Consider the following 21759-nt stretch of genomic DNA (forward strand, 5'->3'; position numbering starts at 1 on the left):
GCATAGGTCATTAACCAGCTTGCAGGTTCAGCCCCAGTTGAACAAATGACGGTCAGCTGCTGTCCTGCTCAGTGGGAGAGGGGGGATCTTGGCAGATGGTTCCTCTTTCCCTTCTCTTAAAGGAGGGCCAGCCTGTAGTGTGTTAGCACTGTGCTAACTGCACATTAACCTTCATCAGTTCCATTGGTACATGGCTGAAGTGCGATAGGCCTTATCAGAATATGTATTTTTGGTGAGACAATGAAGGACTCCTACTGTCAGGTCACTCTGTCGTGCTTTCGTGTCAAAGATTTCTATATCAACAGCAGTGTCATTTCAGTAAAAAAAAAAAAATCTTGCGCTATCAGCAAAAAGATTCCTTGCAGCTGCAACGATCAGCAAAAAAAAGCTTAAGACTTTGTATTGCACAAGGGTGAACAATGAGGAAATCCACATGTTAGTTCTGTGAAGGCATAAGCCTGCGTTAGCCATAGCAGTCCTGTAGCAAGGCTTTGGCAGCATTAGAGATCATTCTAACAGTGTTTTTTGCTGCAGTATTACAGGATTGTTGTATGTTAGAAAATATATACTGTTCCTTTCTGGGTGCTCTCTTCCACACCTGTCTTCTGCTTCCGCAGAAGTGATGGTCTTGTGACAGAATAATGTATTTTAATGTATGTGTTTTTTCCTCTGTGTTCCTAATCTTGACATAGCTTCAGTTTTCTCTAGTCTCCACTCCCTATTTCTTTGTAGGTGTGTTTTGTTTTTATTTTGTTTTGTTTTCCATTTGGTCAAAGCTGCTCAGTTTAGTTCAGTTAAGATGAGGTGAAGTGCTTGTAGGAAAAAAACCTGCCAATAGTTTTGTTTCTATCATAGAAGTGGTGTAATAAGGCACACAACTCAGGCAAATATGCAATTCCTGCCCTGAAGGCTTCAAGGATATGAAACAAACAAGGTTAGAGCAGAAAATAAAATGCCAGATCTTGAGTCAGCTGTTGCACACACCTTCATGCAAATCCTAGTTGTCAGCAGATACCTGAAGTTGGGAGTAACGAAAGCAGACTCGGAGAGAAGGAAGAGTACTGGGAGACAAAACAAGCTAGGCTGAGAGAGATTGTGGTTGTTCTTTTCCTGGGTAGAGCAGGGCAAGAAACAGCCAAGGTCATCAGTAAGGAAATTGTATAGAACTGCAGTCACGTGCTGCTAATTGAGGTGAAGGCATTTGAACAGTGACAGGGTCTGTAGTTCCAAGTAATTAAATGTACCTGTGAACTTCAGACTGGTAGTGCAAAGCTGCCTGTGTGTGAACACATCAAATCAAATAATCAAAATGCTTGAGTATTCAAAGTTTATGCATCTGAACAAGCTGTACTTTCAAAGGTGTTCTAGGAAGAAATGGGATTGATGATTAGAATATATGGAGTGAGAAATCATAAAGCTATGATTTACATCTATAAGTCAATTCTTAACATGTTACTCAGTTTTATGCTTTAGTTGGAAGAGCTGAGAATGAACATGGCATATTTTCAAACTGTCAGTCAGATGTCATAATAATAGCTGTAGTATTCGTATTTTTTCCACTGACATTTGTTCAGAGTGATTTGTCTTCTGAAATACGTTTTCAACTAGTGTCCTGTCTGAGTCAAAATAGAAATGAAAAGACAATTTGAAGTTGAATATTATTTTTACAAGTCACAAGTTCTCTTTAAATCCACCTTCTTAAGGTCAAATTAGTCATGAAGACATCTGCTTTGATTATTTGTCCTGCTGTTTTACATATCTATGCTTTCTGATGAGTGTATAATATTAGCAATTGATTATTTACTTATTTACACAGTAATAACTCATCTTTCTCTTGGAAAGCAAACAAAATAATCTTACAAGCTCATAGGCCACGTTTCTTTTTGAAGACTTAGGTCTACTATACCAGTAACAGAAAGTCAGCCAGTGTGTGGTTGCAAATGAATTTGGCACAAGTTAGATGGAAGAGTAAATAACAAGGACAACCAGTAACAACTGCTGAGCTGAATTTTCTTTCATTTTCCTTTGCAGTTTTGGGCACACTCATCTGTAGAAACTGTGTGGATCCCTCTGTTCTAATTAGTCTAATTTTTTTGATATGCCTCATTATAACACTAGAGCTTTCAAGTTCTGAAATAGTAGAGTTTAGCTTCTGGAAGGTTGAAAATTTTAAATCTAATTAAAAGTGTGGAATTTAACGGCTTATGTGTGTGTGATACTAGGTAAGATGCTGACTTATGTAAATGATAAAATATTTATTTAGTAATTAACCATCTTTAAAGTGTTTCTTTGAAATATTGAGGGGAAAATAAATCAGAAGGCATCTGACTAAACAGACTGAGGATCTCATTTTGCATTATTTAAAAGAATACAGTCTCTGTTTTAATGTGGAAAAAGCTAGAAGATTCATGAGTTGGAGATGAATGAGGTAATGTGTTTCAATAAATGATTTGTACTCCATTTCACTCCGTTCCACTTTTTTAATGATGGAAAATAATCTTTTAGCATTTCCATATCTTTACAACTATTCTAGTTCAGGGATGTCAGGTTAGGTTTTCTGTACTGTAGCATACAAATGTTGGCTTTATAGTAATCTCCACCTCTCCACTAGATCAGCTCTCTTATTCTAATTGACCCACGCTTTCAAATTTTTCTATTGTAAATGGCTAACATATGCACTGAGGGTTTAATGAAGGGCAGGGAAATTGAGTGGTAGTACATTCTGGTAATTATGTAGGGCCTATTCTTGATGCAGTTGATAACCTAGTAATCAAAGGACCATTTGCAATTTAAGCTGATTTCCATACGAGACTGTTCCTTGAATAGATTATTTCTTACTTGAACTTCTATAAAACGGGTCTTATTCAGAATTAGTGCTAACTATCAGTATGTTCTTGTGCTAATAAATGTTATTAGCAGTAGTGTGCTTTTGGAAGGCATGGGAGGATTTCCTGGAGACTGGAGAAGAAGGTGGCTCTTCCAAACAGTCAGGTCTGAAGCAGAGGAAAAAAATTATTTCATTTCTGTGTTATCATGTACTGTTAAATACAGTTGCTAATGGAGGAATTCGGATGGAAACTATTTGTGGGTTTTTTCATGTACAGCCTGCAGTCTTAGATAACTCCAAGTAATGGGGCAGTGGGAACTGGGAACACTTTCAGGGAGAGAGTGAATTATAGTGTCAGTTAGAAGTTGAGAGTTGGATCAAAGGGGTTCTGGAGTAAGTGTATCTTCATATTGTCCTTAGCAAGAGCCCACACTGCACTAATAACATGTGCAACCTGTTATTGGATCATTCATAACTTACATGCGTAAGTACAATAATTACCTTATTTTTTTTAGTACTGCAGTAGATCTGTGTTCATGCATGGAACTTCCAGCTTGGTCTTACAGTGCTTGATTTTCTATATCTCCTCTCTTTGCTTCTATCTGCTCTTCCTTTTCAACATTGGAATACCTTAATTGTGACTTCCCTTAGGTTTTGGGGTTTCTGTTTGTTTGGTTTGGTTTTGTTGTTGTTTTCCTAAAGGCAGAAGTTCCTTTCTCAGCTTAAGTTATGTTGGAATTTGTCTCTTGCTCTGTGTTGTTTGGTCTTTCTGTTTATTTTAACTATGCATGAATTTACCTTTGTGTAAGAAACATATGAAGCAACAGAAGGCAATTTCTCAATTTACATTTGTAAATCATAGGGTGAAAAGGTGGAAAGAAGATTTGGCCAGAAAGTCCTGGGATAAAAAAAAATTATAATTATTTCAGCTGTCTATGTTTTGTTTTAGATTGTGATTTGGAGTCGTGGAGAATTCACAGTCTTTCCACAATGGGAGAAAGGACAGATTATACGAAGTCGCCTAGTTCACTGGCTGAATACAGCCCCGTCAATAAATCAGACAGGACAGATCCAAGCAACAGCTGTGAAATGCAGGATGGAAACCAAAATACAATGCAACTGAAGAAAGAAATATCTTTGATAAATGGGATAAGCCTTATAGTAGGCAACATGATTGGTTCAGGTATCTTTGTGTCTCCCAAAGGAGTTCTCATCTACAGCAAATCTTATGGATTGTCTCTAGTAATTTGGGCAATTGGAGGGATTTTTTCAGTGTTTGGTGCTCTCTGCTATGCTGAACTTGGAACCACTATTACAAAGTCAGGAGCCAGCTACGCATATATCTTGGAGTCATTTGGGAGCTTCATTGCTTTTATTCGTTTGTGGACCTCACTCCTAATTGTTGAGCCAACTAGTCAGGCAGTTATTGCCATCACCTTTGCTAACTACATAGTTCAACCTTTCTTCCCTTCTTGTGATCCTCCATATTTGGCTTGCCGTCTCATAGCAGCTGCCTGTGAATGTAAGTATTTCTTGAAATTTACTGTGGTATTTTTTTTACCCAGGATTAAGCTTAATTGAAACGAACCCTACGAAGTCCAGGTGTTGTTGCATACTGAATCCGCAATACTTTGAGTTACTGTGGGGAAAAGAACAATTTCCAGCACATTAATAACTTGCAGATATTCAGTCAGTGAATTACCATTTTCTCATTCAAAAGCTGAAGAAGGTATTTAACTCTTCCAAGTTTACTTACATGGGAAAAATGAGGGAAAAAGTTTTTTTTCCCTCAGAGAGGTATGTTCAATCAAACCTCAAGATATTCTTGGTGTGGTCTAAGAGTTGTTGCAGAATAGCTCTTGCACTATAAATTCTGCTGTAACTTATTTTACAGTAGCTTCTCAACGTAGACATGCCTAAGTAATTACTCTGGTAGGGTTTAGAAAGGTCATTCATTCAAGACTATTCTTTATGCTTGTGATTAACTGTGACATCAGTACAACAGTACCTGTTGTAAAGCTGTTTTGAAAAGTGGAAATTTTGTGTGCACATAAAACATCGAAATGTTTGTGATCAAATAGCCAGCTCTGTTAGTCAATATAGAGGAACAACTGTCCACATGCTTCACATCAGGACTGCTGGCCGTCCTTCATCATGCAGTGATCATCATTGTGTGCTGTAGAGTCTGCCGTCCCTATTGACCTGATGGTCTTATCATAAAACTAATACAGAACCTGGGTGTTTTTACTGCCAACAGTATGCTGCAGGGAGGAGATGTGCTGCTCCTACCTGGTTCCTTTTTGAGGCAACAGAGAGTGTGTTGAAATGGCTGTAGTGTTGTTCCTTATTACAGTTATCTATGTAGGACTAGAAGATGGCAAAGACATGGAAAGCAGTGGTGCGTGTTTCAAATATTTGGCCTCTAAAACTAACCGTGAAGATTATAGCTTCCCCTTCAATTTTTGTAAGTTAATTTGTTGGTAAAGTGCTAATGTGCTAGTGGGAAGAATAATTACAAACTTCTTGCAAAAAGCTGTCAGCTTATTCAGTTCTGTTCCCTTCATCTCCCTCCTCCTGCCAGAAAAGTGTGGCCACATGTTGTAACAACTTCAGCAAAGAAATGAAGGACCTGTAGTGTGATGTTCACATTCATTAAATTGATCCTGTTCCGAGGTATCCTGGCACAGATTCAGGAGTGTGAGGGCATCTGCTCTTCCATTTAAGATATCTCACATCTGAAGGCAGTTAGCCCTTATAAAAAACAGTTTATCAAAAAGCAAGAAATTAAGATGTAGTGATTCAATGAAAATTATTATATAGCGTATGTAGAAAGACTATGTCATGTCCTCTACACTTGCTGCTAAGAGAGATTTAGCACCTTTTTTGTTAGTGCAGATATGTGGCAGCAATATCACTCTTGTGTAGGTGGAACAACTTACTTTAATGGTCCATTTTATGGTTTAAATGCTTATCTTGCCCTGTTCTAGGCATCAGTGCTGAGACTCTCACCCTGCTCAACAACTTGAGTTGTTCCTGGTAAAGCCTACACTTCTCCCTGACCTAGCAGGGCTGATGTTCTGTGTCATGTCCTTACCTCTGGATAAGATTAACACTTTATTAGTGAAGTTGCTGGGAGTGAAAGTCTGAACACTGATTAGGTACAGATTGTATGTGAGAATGAGTGGGTTTGTTGTGGGGTTTCTTTTTGTTTGTTTTTTTCACTGTAGTAATAACAATACTAGATCTAGTGTGAATGTCAGTGTTATACAGCATTATTTCATCACTTATTTTGGAAATGAGGTGGTGTCTGGTGCTGCAGAACTAAACTTGGCAGTTCTCAGGAACTTTAAGTAGCTAAATGATAATTAAGTTAAGAAAACATCATAATTTCAGTAAGACAAAGAGGGAGGGGATGTGGCTTGTTCAGACTCTTATCTTTTTTTTTTTTCCTTTTAAGATATCAGAGACAGAGTAGCATTTAATCTGAAGTAGAGACCAAGCCCAACTCACTAAAATAAGAAATTAATAGTAATTGCTGCTAATGAAAGTTGCATTAAAAAAATAATACTGAAGAGCTGAGATGAGACCAAGCAGAGTTGTTTTTTTCCTGATGGCTCTTTGGGAGCTGCAGCAGTCCTGACCTCTGAAATTTGATACAACTGGTTTTTTCCCCTCATCTTGCCAAGCTTAGTGGAATCTGGCTCAGCTATTCCACTTGGCCAGACTGTCTAGTATACTAGTGCCGTGCTTTTGAGATCATTACCTTTCTTTTGTTAGCTTATGAAAATTATTACTTTTCTATTCAGTAACTGTGCTAAGTACATTTTTATCTTAACAGTATCATGTTATTCTTGGATTATGGGAAAGGAAATATTTTATCACATCTTTTAATTTAATTTTGATTTGCTGCTACCTTACTCCTTAAACTATCAAGTATAGTTTTTAGTTATATGCATATTTAAAACACATAGTACAAGAAAATTGTTTGGAGATAAAATGTACAGTAGAATATAACCGCTTTTTTTTTTACTAGCTAGAGGAAAAAAAAGATTTGGGTAAAATATTTAAACTTCTGGGTTAGTGTCAATAATATAATGATAATCTGGATAAGAAGAATATGCACTGAATTTTGTTCAGTAAAGAATACTGAAGATACTGAATCCTATTCGATATTCAGCATTTGAGTTCAGGCAGAGGTTGTCTGACTCTCCACTTGAGGAAAAAGTAATAAATGCAAAAGCAAAATGTTGATACCCGTGAGAACAATGTATTTCAACAATAGCTTGAAAAGTGCTTGTTGGGAAAGTTGATCATATGAGTTTAGTCACCCACTGTTACTAAAATAGTTGTGAAATCTGAAAGTCTCACTTCAGGTTCCATTACAATCTTGTGAAATAGGTCTGCTGCTGATTTATTTTGAGATAGAAGGAGGAGTATATTCAGAATGCTCATTAGTTCCTACCAGTTCTTAAAAATCCAGATTAATGTTGCATTAGCTCTAAAGCGTATGTTATTTGGTCAGAATTTAATACAACTGGAAAAGAGTATTGAATTGCCTGTGACCATATTCAGTATTGCAAATACTCCATGGATGTTGAACTCATCCTCGGACTAACAAGGAAAGGGAAAAAACTTTTTCAAACACTGCCTTAATGTGTTTGCCTAAAGGAGTTTCTAGATAATCTTTCATTTATCAGAACAATATTGATAAATTGAAATGAATAGTTTCATGTAATGGTTTCTTCAGGATAGTTGTAGAGTGCAGCTTTGAGGAGTAATGTTAGGAAAAGGGGCATATTATCAGAGAGTGGGAAAGTCTTTCCTTTCATCTTTTGAAACAGCATGTATTATGAATCTTTAGAACATCTGTTTCCTACTGTTTTGTTTAAACCAGTGTGTTTTCAGTGCCAGTGTATTTTGCTTAGTTTAACCTCAGTATTAGTATAACAAGTAAGTGCATATTAGGTTATGATCTAAAATATTTGAAAAATGAATTAAACTGAGTATTGTTCAAATAGTATTTTCACTTCTCTTTTTTTCTTTTTCTTTTCCCCTAGGTCTTCTAACATTTGTAAATTGTGCTTATGTTAAATGGGGAACACGGGTGCAGGATATATTTACTTATGCTAAGGTCACGGCTCTTATTGTCATCATCATAACCGGACTTGTTAAAATATGCCAGGGTAAGCTTTTAAAATTAAAGCAAAGGTTTGTATTCATCAGTTAAACTGAGTAACTGGTCTAAAGACGGTAAAATACCTCGATGTGTTGTCAAATGCTTCAGAACAAGCATAATATAGCTACTTTGAAAACACCAATAATACCAACCTTAGGCATTATCGTGATGTTATATCATGAGAATCTATTCTATCTCAGTTGGCTTTGAACTGGGTAAAAGAAGTTAACTGATGGCTCGGCAATGTTGTGCAATTTACAGCCTGCAGGATGGAATAATAAAGGAAATTAAAACAGCAAAATACAGAGCTAGCAAAATACAATGGGAGCAGAGAAAGCTGTAAATTTCTGTAAGGAACATACTACTTTACAATGGGATCAGTTGAATTGGTTTTTTCCAAAATGAGTTTTGTGCAAGTCCGAAAGTGACTTCAAGTAAAAATAGATTTGTAAGAATATGTAAGTAGATTTGTGGAACAGCAGCTCTTCTTTTGCTCTGATCCGGAGTTCTTTTATAGCTGTTGAGGATTAGAAAATTGCTGGGGTTTTGAATTTCTTTTTTTTTTTTTTTTTTTTTTTCTGTAGATTTGTGTGCGTGTTGGGCATTGTGCCTTCAAGTTACAGGAATTCTGAAGTTAATTTTGTTCTTATCACTTCCTTTGGGGAGAATTTATTGGTGTGTTAGCCTAAAAAAATTACCTTGCTTTCAGACCTGCCATAAAGGTCTTTCCTTGGCAATCTGGCAATTTGTGTCCTTTGCTCTAGCGGGTTATTGTTGAAAGTCCATGAGCAGGGTAATTACTGTGAATAGAAGAAGAATGTACATATGTGAGCACCATGCTGGAATGTTTAATCTTCAGCACATCTGCCCATCCCTTGTTTTGCAGATTCTGAGCTTGTTCTCTACCAACTTCCTTGACGTTGTCTCCCTTTGCTGTTTCTAATTCAGCAGTTATGCTTATGTCTTTGTCAAGGGAATAGCAATGTCTGATTTGGGTAAAAAATAGAAAGAAGTGAAGATATTTCTGTATATATATGTGTGTGTATACACACACACATACACATGCATATACACGTGTATATATATGTGTGTGTATGTATATATGTCTGTATATGTAAAATAATCTGAATATATAAAACTGCCATTGATGAGCTTGTATTGACTTGCTTAAAGTCGAAAGATGGCATGAGTTCTCACAAATACTGGTGCAAAAAAATAGGCTTTTTCTTTTACCATGGGAAAATTTTATCTCAAGTAACAGTAATATTTTATGTTCTGCTAATGGTTCTCAGATTTCTATTTTTAATAGCTAAAACTTAAACATCTATCTAGGTGTTGGGTTTTTTGTCATAGCTATCTAAAATAAACTGTAATCTTTGTTTTCTGCATAGGCTAAATGATTGAAAATTTAAAAGGACATAGGAAATAGAGTAGATTATTTTATAAATATATATATTATAAAAGGTACCCTTAGCCTGAGTGCTGTCATTGCCAGTTGTTTGTAGCTTAGTCTGAATTTAATGTTCCTGAACATGTTGTGCCATTGTGTACAAACGAGGTGTTTAATTACAGAACAGTATAATTCACAGAACATATGTTTTAGTAGTTTAAATGCCATGCTTCTTCTCATGGCTGAAGCACAGAGCAGAACTGGAAAAAGGGCTTAATAAGCAGCTTTGAAGGAATTAGGGTTTCTGAGATTTTTTTGTATTTGTGTGTCAAATTTAAAAAAATTACTTGCTGTATTTTATTATCCTGTACTTCATTGTGTCTCTTCCATATACAGGACATACATCACACTTTGAGAACTCATTTGAGGGATCCTCTTCTAATGTTGGAGATATTTCCCTCGCACTCTATTCTGCCTTGTTCTCTTACTCTGGTTGGGATACGCTCAATTTTGTAACAGAAGAAATCAAAAACCCAGAAAGGTAAATGATTTGGGCTTTCTAAACCTGGATGGTTCCCAAGTTGCTCATTTTATGGCTTTCATTAATGAGTTCTGAGCCTATACAGAAATGAGTAGAACCGCTCTATAAAACCAAATGTTCTGTGAAAAATCATCAGCAAAGATTTGCTAGTTTTAAACTACATTAAAAATGACAAAGAAAAAAAAAACCTACAACAAACTAAAAATAGTCGCATGATTGCAGAATGCTGTATTCAGTGCTTGGTAAGCTTTCAGTTCAAGAGGTTGCTGCTATTAATGACAATATGTGTTATTGCAGAGAAACAGTTACATAAGTGTAGTCTGGGCTGTGTTTATCTGTGCAATAATTCTGATTTCATATTTAAGAATGTTATATTTTCCATGAATTTATACTCTAAAAGTGTGACTGACTAAACTAATCTTGTTCAGTCGTGTGTCTGTAAGCAGACGCCTTTTATGTTACAAATAGAATCTTATTTGATCATTTTTACTTCCTGTTATAAGCAACAGCTCAGATTGCTACAACTGAAAGATAAAGAATGGAAGGGAGATTTTTTTTCAGTTCTCCCATCTGATTTTGACTTTGGCAGTTTGTTCTGTTATCCCTGAGTTCTATGCTGCGCATTTATTTAACCAGGAAAGTTATCTAATAAAAAGATAGCTATTTTTAGATTTAAAATACTTATATTTACTCAGACTGAATTTCAGGTTGAGAGTGTGTCCTTAAATTGTCTTGCAAAGATTTGTTATATGTATTCAAAAGAGATGTATGTTTTCTGTTTGCATCAGTCATTTGGTCCTTCAAATTGTTTTTATTCACTGAAAATGCTCCCCTTCCGAGTGCTGTTGCAATGCCTGTTCATCTTTTTAAAGTTAATGTATTGTTCTGTGTTATCAGTTGGATAACTCTTGAATTAGATGCATTGTTTAAAGAAAAAATTTTCTCACAGGATGTTTAGCTGATGAAAATTTCTTTAGATTCGTTTGCCATATATAGGCATCAGTGCCTAATACAAGCTTTGTTCTTGGTAACAATTATCGCTGATAAAGTGAACATCAAATTTCAGCTTTCTACATTGACAATTCTTGGGAATAATGAGATGTTTCAGTCTTCTATAAAATTACTCCAAGAATTACATATTTTTTGTATTCACTTGACTCATAGTGCTTGTCCAGTCAAAAGTTGCAAACCTCAAGTTAAATTTGAAATAGACCCTTGGCTTTAATGTTGGGTGATGCAAAGTCCTTAAAAATGCTATTTCAGCTTTTTGTTGCATTACATAACATATCCGAATTAATTTTTAAGTGATTTTCTAATTTTGTTTCTTCTCTGCACTGAGGTTCACAGATCTCCTACTCTGAGTGCACAGAGTCAGAACTCCCAGTTACTAATTTACTGATTTATATGGAGGGCATGTGGTGTTCATTTGCTTTTCTGCTTCCACAGCATCGAACAGACCCAGCTGGAGTTCTGGGCTTCAGGAAATTTTTGAGGAAACTGTTTTGTTGGGTTTTTGTTGAGTTGTTGTTGTTGGAAAATATGTACATGGCAAATGCTCATCTGTGTCACCATCTCATGTTTAATTTCAAACTGAGCAAATCTAAGAGTAACACTCTCAGTTCTGCTTTCCTTTTTGAGACATTTGAATATCCCTACAAGCTTCGGGGAAGCAAAAAGGCTGAGAAAAATCAGAGCCTAAAATTAAAAGTTTGCTTCTGCTCTGCAGAGATTCTCCCTGTGGAGCTGCAGACTCAGGGCTGTGAGTTTACCTCAGGTTTAAATTAAATCTTACCTGTTTACATGTAGAGGTTTGCAGTGTTTTCATGTTACTCAAGACTTTTTTATGACTTTCTAGCCATGTCTTTGCTAGTAAGATACAAATAAATAAGTTTACTTTGTTATTAATGGATTTTTAAATTTTTCCTGGGTTGTGGGTTTGTTTTTTCTTTTGCCTTACAGGAACTTGCCATTGGCTATTGCAGTGTCTATGCCAATTGTGACCATTATCTATATTATGACCAATATAGCTTACTATACAGTGCTGGATGCTGAAGCTGTTCTTTCTAGTGATGCTGTGGCAGTGGTAAGTTGACCACGTGGTATTTTGCTATATTATTTACCTTTCACCTTTTAGGGATGCATTTCATTTTGAGGAACAAAACATGAAAAATCCTTAGCTTATTATATTACTTTGCTGAATACAGGAGGACAGAACAACTCATCATGAATAATTTAATCTTAAATAGAAAAGTTGTTAATTAAATAACATATAGAAATAACATATTATGAGATTTATTAGAACAAGCACAGATGCAGCTTGTCCATGTAGTTTGAAAAGGCACTTATTAGACTTGTGCACTTTGAGCTGATTGTAAATTAAACTCATTAATACATAACTGTCTTCTCTGTTCCTTCGTGCTGCAGTATTTAGAAAGCTGGAGCAGTACGCAGGACAGTATTGTACCAAGCTACATTCCGTTGAGCTAATAATTGATGCAATGCATATTTGTAAATGCATGTGTTGCAGCTCAGCTATGACGAAGTTTAGCTTTGTATCTGCTTTTTAATAACTTTAATCACTGTCTTACCAATATTGCATTAATTGCAACAACTTTTAATACTTTGGAATTCATTACTTTTGTATATGGCTGGAAGGTTGAATCCAATTAAAATATATAAGCTGCTTAAAGTAAAAGATGGTCAAAACGTGGTTTAGTTTACAGCTAATCTGTCAACAAAAGTGAAGAATTTTTTATGCCCTGTAGCTAGTGAATTAATTGGATAGTTCTTGTTACTATATCCTGTAGACTTGGCACTTGGAAAAGTTAATATTATTTTTGGTTATTTAAATTGGAGGAAAAGAAGTGGCTTTCCTGCCCTTTAGATTCCCAACTGGCTTCTAAAATGTAAGTACTTAGACAATGGAGAGTTTTAAATACATCGAAATGAAGGAAATATTATTCACTCTGTTCCCGCAGAGGATTACTATGATTAAAAACCGGCTTAGCAAATCAGCAAACTCTTGTTTCAGGTATTTAGGCAGATGGTTCTGCAAAAGCACTTACTTGACTTTGCTTCAAGCTTGAGAAATATTTGTATTTAATGGGTGCATTCAAAATAGTTTATGGTAAATATGGGCTGTAACTTGTTATTTCAATGTACTTATGCAGGTGTATATCTCAAAATGTATTCAAAGTAAATAAACTTTGTTTGCCTCTTTTTAGCTGAAATATGGAAATACAAAGTTGTCATAAAACCTATCGTGAACACTTCAGAATTAAATAAAACAAGGACAGCTAATACTTATTTTGAATTAGCATATGCAAAGGGATCTCCAGGAATATTTATTTCTCTTGTAGGTTATGGTATCCCATATAGACTCACAGGATAGTTTGGGTTGGAAGGGACCTTCACAGCTCACCCAGTGCCACCCCTGCCATGAGCAGACACATCTTCACCAGCTCAGGTTGCTCAGAGCCCCGTCAAGCCTGGCCTGGGATGTCTCCAGGGATGGGGCATCCACCACCTCTCTGGGCAACCTGGGCCAGGGTCTCACCATGTGAAGTACCTTCCAGTGACTCATAACGGCATTTTTAATTCCTGTCTAGAATTAATTAGTCTAGACAAAGCTAAAAGCCAAGACACAATCCACTGTCCATCCCGACTTCTGTAAAGCAATACACTATTGGTTTTTTTCTAACAAAGACTTTTAAAATACACTCCTTTGACAGCAGTGAAATCCAGCCTATCCCCTAAGAGTGTTCTGTGCCGACTCTACTGCTCCTGGCCTTTGTCATTGCAGAGGTTTATACAGTCATTTGGTGAACGGGATCAGGAAAACTGATCCACCCTGGGAGTTTGGGGGAGTGACAGGAGTGATTCACGGTGAGCCCATCCTGTCTGTGTTGCTGTACACAGTAATTGGTAGCACTGCAGCGGTGAGTGGTGGCCACATAAAGAAGGGACAATGGATACATGAGCCTTACTACACACGTGAAACACAGGCCTAAATGTTTATGGTTTTATATACACTTCATTTATTTGTTCATTGACATTGTTCTTGACCAAAAGTGGGTATAAATTTATTTTTCTGTGTGTGTATACATTTATGTATATATACATGCTGTGCAATTTTACATGAAATTGTAATACTCAGAACTGGACAGATCGGATCTTCTTCTCTAGTACAGGATGCATCACAGGTGGAGGAGAAAGAAGGAATACTTAAGAATGATTTAAAGTGCTTAGTCAATCGAATTGCATGCAGAGATACCAGGCAACCAGGATAAGAATGAAAAACTATGTTTGCAATTTCCAGAGTTATTGGGGATTTACTTCTTGTGCTACTTTTAATGGAACTTAACAGAATGAATGACCTTGGAAATCTAGAGCTGTACTTTTTCACTAGATCTCAGGTTTGCCAGATACTTGCACTTAAAAGCTTAACTAATGTTCTGTCTAAAGGCATTTTTGCTGAGATGTCTCATCACCAGGCAAACAATGGTCTTTGGATTGCCTGTACTTTTAGAATGATTAGGTGAAAGTGCAGCTGAAGTTTAATACTTAACACATGACTCATTGAAGACTCCTTTTCGCTGCTGATATGAATTGCTCAGTTTTATGAAAACAACTTTAAGCTTGATCTACTAATATGTTAGCAAGTAGTGTGGACCTCTGGAAGGATTTCTGTAAAGTGGAACGGTTGACCCTCCTTTGGACTACCTTGAATGAGAGGTCCCATGGACCAAATGCTGATGTGGAGTTGGATCGCAGCAGCTAATGGTATGCTCTTGAAGCACATCTTCCAATTTAGCATGTTCTAAAAGAGAAGCTCCCTTTAGTTCCAATTCTAAACAATGTCACCCAAAAAGCAGTAAGGGATAATAACTGGGAGAGTTGCTTCAGAAGTGCACTTGTGGTCCAACATAAAACACTCGTAATGCACCCGTAGTTTTCTAGTGAATACGGAAAAGGAGCTAATGACTGTAATGGTCTGTATTTGAAAATCCTCCTATAATAAAGAAATGTAAAAATGTTCCTTGTGAAATTTCTCTGAGTGGTGGAAGAAAATTTTATACTCAATGGAATCTTTAAGAAGACTTAGGGCATTGTGGTCAGTGGATGAATGAAGAAAGGAGATGAGAATTAAGCCAATCCAAAAGATAATCTGATGAAAAGGAGCCACTTTGATCTGCTCACATATTCTACATGTGCTATATGATACAGATTGGTGCAGTTTCCTTATTGCCCTCTTAGCTGTAGGATGGAAATTACAATAATAACTTTTTAAAGGAACATGCTAGCAATATTGCTGCATTTTAGAGCCTTTTGTTTAGTAAAGCAGCAGTTTAAATTTAATCTTTCCTTGTTGCTATTGTGAGAAGGAATGGAGTAGCTTTCTCCTGTTCATTTCAGTCAAGAGGCTTTGAGCTGGGAAGTAGGGGGGAAAACTATTTCCAGTTTCTAAATGGTGAGAGTAAAAGTTGTAAGTAAAAGAAATACTAGTAATAGTGTATCTTTGCACGTCACCTTGTGTACTGTTTTTCTTGGTGTCTGGGGCGTGGGAGAAGTCTTAATAAAGGATGATGTGGAACAAAATGATAAAATGTCCTTCCTTCAGTATTAGTTTAATTGTGATATAGTCCCAGTGTCAGGGCTAAGAAACTCACTTTTTAAAGTTCTTTTTTGTCTAAGTAGTTTAAGTAATACTGCAACACCTAATTTTGAAGTTCTTCAAATGCTCTTCAGATGGTTGCTGATCATGTAAAAATAGCTTCCTTTTTCAATGATTCCTATCAGAGTTTCACAGTTCTTTTGTTTTACCTCCTTGTGCAAACCATCACAACCCTTACCGTTAAGTTTTATGCATATGAAGCAGTTACTCTGTAGCACGAGCACACTGAAATAAAGAAAAGCAGAAATTTAATCTCACCTTCACCTGTGACTGAAAGACGATTGTTTGCATCCGAGAGAACCATTGTGGGTTTTGTTTGTGAAGAGGGCGGCTGGCCCTACAAGCACTTTTTCGTCTGCTTCATCTTCTAACAGGAAAGAACGTACGGGCTGCTAGTGCATAGTTACCTGCTTCCTGTATTTGGTTGTCTGGGGTTTTTTGATTGACTCCATGCAATAGGTGATATTGGGCACCTTACTTTTACTTGGAAAAGCTAAAAATGATCCCTAGTTGAAGCAAACGGTTGTCCTGCATAGCTGGCTGTCATCTTTCTTGGAGCTGTACAGCTTTTGTTAGTAGATCAGGGATAAAGATGATGACTTCAGTTGCATCTTTGAATACCATTTTGTGAGTCCAGCATTGATCAATCCAGTTTACCCTGGTGTGCTCAAATTCTAGAGCATACTTGCTTTGCTTCGACATGCCATCTCCCTCAATGAACCAGGGATGTGGGAGGCCGTGTGTTTTAGCTGTTTTATTCTTCTTTCCTATATAGTTTGACAAACGATGAGTCTCTTTCTTCTAACTGAATTCATCCAGAAATTCTTAAGTTACTCTTAGACCTTTTGGGTATTACTTCTGTTCCTTCGTTTGGCCACTCACTGGCTTCTTTCCTGAAGAGGAAAATCTGCTTGTCTTTGGCTGCCAGCATCATGTCCCCCTTTTTTGCTTGCATTGGCACTTCCCAGTAAGGTTCCTTTGGATGAAATGCACATTCTGTACCTTATCGTGGAAGAACTCTTGTTATGAACAGGCAGTTGCTTTTAGAGAGAGCTGTTCAGCGAGTCATTTGCCTTTCTTGGAGCTAGCTGTAATTCTCAACTAATGCAGCACTCCTGGTGCCAGTTATGTAGAAGTTCTCTGGCTTTGGAGGCCAAGCCAAAGAGTTGATCCAGAACTTGAAAGAGTGCTATGTAAGATTTTCAACATGAGAAAGGTAAGAGACTTTGAAAAACATTGAACCCCTATCCTACAGCTAGCTATTAAAAATGCTCAGAACAGGATAAACACCTGAGAAGACATAGATCAAGTATCTTCAGCACCTCCATGAAGACAAAAACAAAACTATTTTATTGTTGGAGCTGGCACCTGTAATCTTAATGTGGGCCGTGCAGAGGAGCCATGTTACATGCAGTAGACATGCAATATATTGAGACAGTAGAGTAGTGCTGGTTTATCTTACCATAAGATTGTATTGAGTGACCTAAAGATGAAGAGGGAATTTCATGCTGAACCTTGCACTGCCCTGCTACCTTTTTCACCCAGAAGAGGCATTGTTAATAATACAAGGAGAGAATTAATGTCTGTTTGAGTAGAATCAATCAACAGAATGGTGGCTGAAACAAGAATTACAGGAAACCTGATAATATAAATTGCTTTCTGTTGCACGTTTACAGTTTTCTGACTCTCTTTTCAGTTGATGTGCACTCTCTATTGTATGTGACATTAAATCTAATTTGGTCAAACCGAACAGATATCTTATGGTATCTTGACAGGTGTAATCTATGGCAGTGGAAGAAAACTTCATCTACTCAGTAACTTTTTTGCACGTGTGGCTTCCTGATTGCCATAAATCAGAGTTTCTTTCCTGTAGGAAATAGCTCCTTAAAGGCCTGAGAAGCTGAAAATTGAGAAAAGAGACTGTAGTTCTCACTGCCAAATCATCCTGTTAATGCGGCAATGTATTTATACTCTGCCTCAAGATAAAATTCAAAGGAGAATTAATTTCACTTGCAAGATATTAGTCAGGTTGTTCATATATATTAATCTCCTTACTGTTCTATATGACTTTCAGGGTAAGAATGTTATAGAACTGAGCCTGGAACAGTTTGCACATGTGAGAGGATCTTGAAATGAGCTACATAAAGAGGCTCTGTAGATGCCTTTTAAGCCTTCCTAATAGCAACACCTTCTAACCTTTGCGTATAGTTTTGTGTAAGTTTCTCATTCACATTAGACTACATTTTCTTTGCATTTGTCCATCTGATCAATACTGCTTAGTGCTTTGCCAGCCTGGCATGTGCCTGCAGCTCCACGTGCTCTCAGTGTAGTCTGACATTTTTTGTGTGCCTCTAAGTGCACTTTTTGCGTGCAGCTAAGTGTGATGAAACGGTTCTCATCTTGTGATTCCTAACGTAAATGTGGGTCTTTCTTATCATCTGTGTGCCCAGATTACTGGATGTGAGGCGGTATCCTGTGTATTTTGTTATGGCTGCTCTTTATGTGGGGCAGTTCCTGCTGCTTTTAGTTCAACCTGTTTGTATAGAATTGTTGTTTGGGCCTCTAAAAGGACAAAAAAGGGTTCTTGCACACCATTCACAAGTTACCAGCTGATGATCATGAGATCAAACTAACCCAAGATAAAAATAAAGTGTAGTTATATCAGTCATTCATGTCTTGAAACAAAGCTGTAATTCATTTTTTGACCATTCTTCTGGGAGTAATGTAACACTTTAGTCATGATGAAATAAATGAGGGCAGTTCAGATGAGAAGTGCATGGCTGGAAGCTTCTTTCTTCATTATTATTTCCTGTTGATGGTTTGGAACAAAATAATCAGAACTAAGGGCAACAATTCCAGGTGCATGTCTGCCTACAGTGTGCGCATGTATATATATATGTATGTCTTACATGTCCAATGGATGGGAGGGCATTCAAGAACTTTATCTGTAATTGCAAGTGCTGTATCAGCCACTGAATTCTCTTACTGTTTCCTAGCTGTTAGAAACAGTTATAGTTCAAGCCTGGACTACAGGACTTGTCAGACTGTAGCAGAGATGACAATTTAATCTCTTAACCCTTCTCACTCTTTAGACTTTCTCAGAAGAAACCTGAGAAGAAATCCATCCCCATAGTGGTGGCTTTCTCCTGTTATGGTGGACTAAATGCTTCTGCTATAGCTGCCTCCAGGTAGGCTCCTCTGTCATCCTCCGCATACCCTTGCGAATGCTCCATTCTTTCCCGTTGCCAGCTCATTTGTTTTTATAAATGCACTTCACTACTCCCAGAAGTAGTGGTAGTTAAAGTGGAATCGGTCAGGTGCTCAACTCAGAGCCCAGGTCTAGCTCATTCGTGGAGGATCCATGACTGTACAATTGCGGTTTTAGCAGAAAGCAGCCACTAACTCTTGTCCCTCCCCTTTTTTTACTCTCTTGGTACAGTGCACGTGGTGGATGTGCTTGATAACTCGATTGCTTTTTGTACTTTTCTCTGCCCTTCTTCTGCAAAATGACCCTCTGACATACGCACACAGTTGAATGCTTATTGTGGCCACTTTTACTTACACTTCAGTAACAATTTCTGCAAGAAACACTGTAGAGATCTTTGGTTTTGTCATTGTTCACAAGAGAGTGTAGCTCAGCTTTGGAGAAAACACTTCTTGGCATTGTTAAAATGGGAGTGTTGAAGGATTTATGACTCTGTACTCTGAAGTATAAAAGTGTTTTTATTGTCTGAGTAGTAGTACGGAAACCTGGCTGATTTTTGTATTGGAAACGAGGGTGAACCCTGTCAGAAAATACCTGCAATAAAGGCAGGTGGGTGTAGACTTGTCATGTTAAGCAAGTTAGTATCACTAGACAGTTTAGCCAAACTTCAGGTACCTATCAACTTTATTTTGCTGAAAGATCGTTTTGCAGGCAGATCTACTTGGCAAACCAAGCTTAACCTTTTATATCATTCTCAATCAAAATACTCTCTTGCATTACCTTACTTAGGGAACAGTTAAGCTCTTGAAGTTAAGGCTCCACCCTTTGCTCTCTCAGGAATCCTGACTGCAACATTAGAAAGTACATTCAGAATGACAGTGTTTGGTAAAGGCTGTCACTAGGGTTATTCTCTCTTTTGAAGAGTCTGGCTTGGACAGAATTAGGGAAATTAATTATTTAGACTGAACTGGCTCAACAGTTGTACATCATATAGCTTGCATCCAGAATACATTGAATCTGTAATGTCTTGATCTGTGTATAATTTGTGGAAGTGATATTGTAGTTTTGCCTTAACTCTCTGTGGTTTTTACTGCTCATATGAGTGATTGTTGTTTTCCAGGATGTGTGAAACAACATTAGCATATCTTAGAAAGACTAGATCTACATTATAGGATGGAAATGGCCTTTGAGTTAGTCCCACATGTGGCATTCCACACTAGCATTCCATGCTGGCCCGTTACTAGAAGTTTCAAAAGCAAATGGGAAATGCTTGTGAAGAACAAATGCCGACCTGCCTTTTGGGGGAAAAACTTTCCCTAAATGAAATCCTAGCTAGTTTGCATCCTGCAGCATAAGATTACATTCATATGTTTTGTCTCTTTTCTTTAACTTTAGCTGTTAATATTACTTACCTAAGTGCTTATCCTTTAGGCAACCTTACTAAACATCTTAATTCTCTAACATCTTGAGTGAGTTCTGTATCTTAGCTTTGTATATTAAAACCCCCCCAAAATAAAACCGACCTCTAGCAGTTTTAAGTGTGGTGTCTAGTAATTTCACTTGCTATTTGTCTTTGGAAATCAGCAGAAAAGGTTTAAAACATCCCTTCAAAGTATCACAACAATTGCTTATTAGAATTTTCATCTTGTCCTCATGCTTGCTTGTTCTGGAGAAGTTGTCTTATTTCATTCACTGGATCATTTGGGAGACCAGGTTTCTCGGAGCTGCATTTAGATCCAATAAGGATCTGAGAGAAGCACTTTGGGTTCTACTAATTATTTATTCTTGAGCAGAAGTCTTTTATATACAATAATGTAAATTAATAGTTGCTTGTTCAGTTTCAGTTGACTGAAAATGGGTAACCCATGGCATACAGAACACATTTCTTATGGCATGATCTTTTGCTAGATTGATGTTCTGACTTCAGCATGGAATATAATCATACATGAATTAGTTCTTTTATACTTTTTTCATGTTAATTTTTGTAATTTCTGGGGGAATCTGTGTGTGTGCACTTTTCTCCTGTATTGAAGCTCCATTTCGAGAGAAACTATGCTAATATGTATAAACCAAAAGAGCTCAGGATGAGAGGTGCTTTAGTAAGAATCAGGGTGACTAACACTGTTGGTGCGTTGCCCTGGAACCTTTTGGCGGGGTTCCCATTGAAGTGATTGGACACTTTTGCATTGTCCCTTAGCAGCAGAAAATCCTATCTGCCTTTGCTGAGGCTCAACTAAATTACACAAAAGGACAGAAAAAAATTTGCTTTTTAGTGTAGATGATGGTGCACAGCTAAGCAGAGTTGGATTCTGAACCTTCACATGGATAATGTGCTGAACAAAGCACTTTGTCAACCCAGACAAATAACAGGAAACTTTAACCGGCCAAGATTTGCTTTATGTCAGTAAATTTTTCTGCATTTTATGGTTTAATGATTGACAATATATGTGGGGTTTTTGCTTCATGAAAATCAATCAATCATGTCGTGAAAAAAAATCTATATTTAGTCATTTAGGCTTTTTCGACCTACAAAAACATTCAGAAAACAGATCATAATGTGCTGCTTTTGGTGGTCTTGTTGCTGGAGTAATTAATTAAAAATTTGACCACTGTTAAGTCCAACTAACTATATGCTACAAGCAAAGGCCATTTCTGAATGTTAATCCACTTCGACTGAACTTCTTAGCTCATAAATGTTATGGTGAAAACCAATAGTTAAAATGGGAGGTCGAGGGGCGGGGGGGGGGGGGGTCAAAATACTAAAATATTAAAAACTGAAGAAATTTTTTGTAATAGAAGAGACAAACCTGCAGAAAGCTGAACTAGTATATGTGCTTTTGATGTCTAAAGATCTTGAAATTGATAGAGACAAGAAAGTGATTTAGAGAAAGGTTCATAAAAAGGTTTAGATGACTGCTACCTGCTAAGGTGTAAAAGATTCTAACA

The 21759-nt window shown here is 37.1% G+C and overlaps 1 protein-coding gene across 3 annotated transcripts in view; it reads left to right on the top strand.

Annotated features, from left to right (window-relative positions):
- SLC7A6 (solute carrier family 7 member 6) overlaps positions 1–21759 on the top strand; it is a 29753-nt gene that overhangs the window by 2253 nt on the left and 5741 nt on the right. For 2 of the 3 annotated variants that reach the window (XM_065641293.1, XM_065641294.1), the window contains 4 exons: positions 3777–4349; positions 7885–8010; positions 9790–9934; positions 11894–12017. In XM_065641293.1, the coding sequence (XP_065497365.1) occupies positions 3818–4349; positions 7885–8010; positions 9790–9934; positions 11894–12017 (927 nt within the window). In that variant the 5' untranslated portion in view covers positions 3777–3817. Of the gene's footprint in view, positions 1–3247; positions 3312–3776; positions 4350–7884; positions 8011–9789; positions 9935–11893; positions 12018–21759 lie in introns of all 3 variants that reach the window. The other variant, XM_065641292.1, reaches the window with a different exon arrangement.

This window comes from Caloenas nicobarica, chromosome 9 (assembly GCF_036013445.1).
Source record: "Caloenas nicobarica isolate bCalNic1 chromosome 9, bCalNic1.hap1, whole genome shotgun sequence".
NCBI classification, from domain to species: Eukaryota; Metazoa; Chordata; class Aves; order Columbiformes; family Columbidae; genus Caloenas; species Caloenas nicobarica.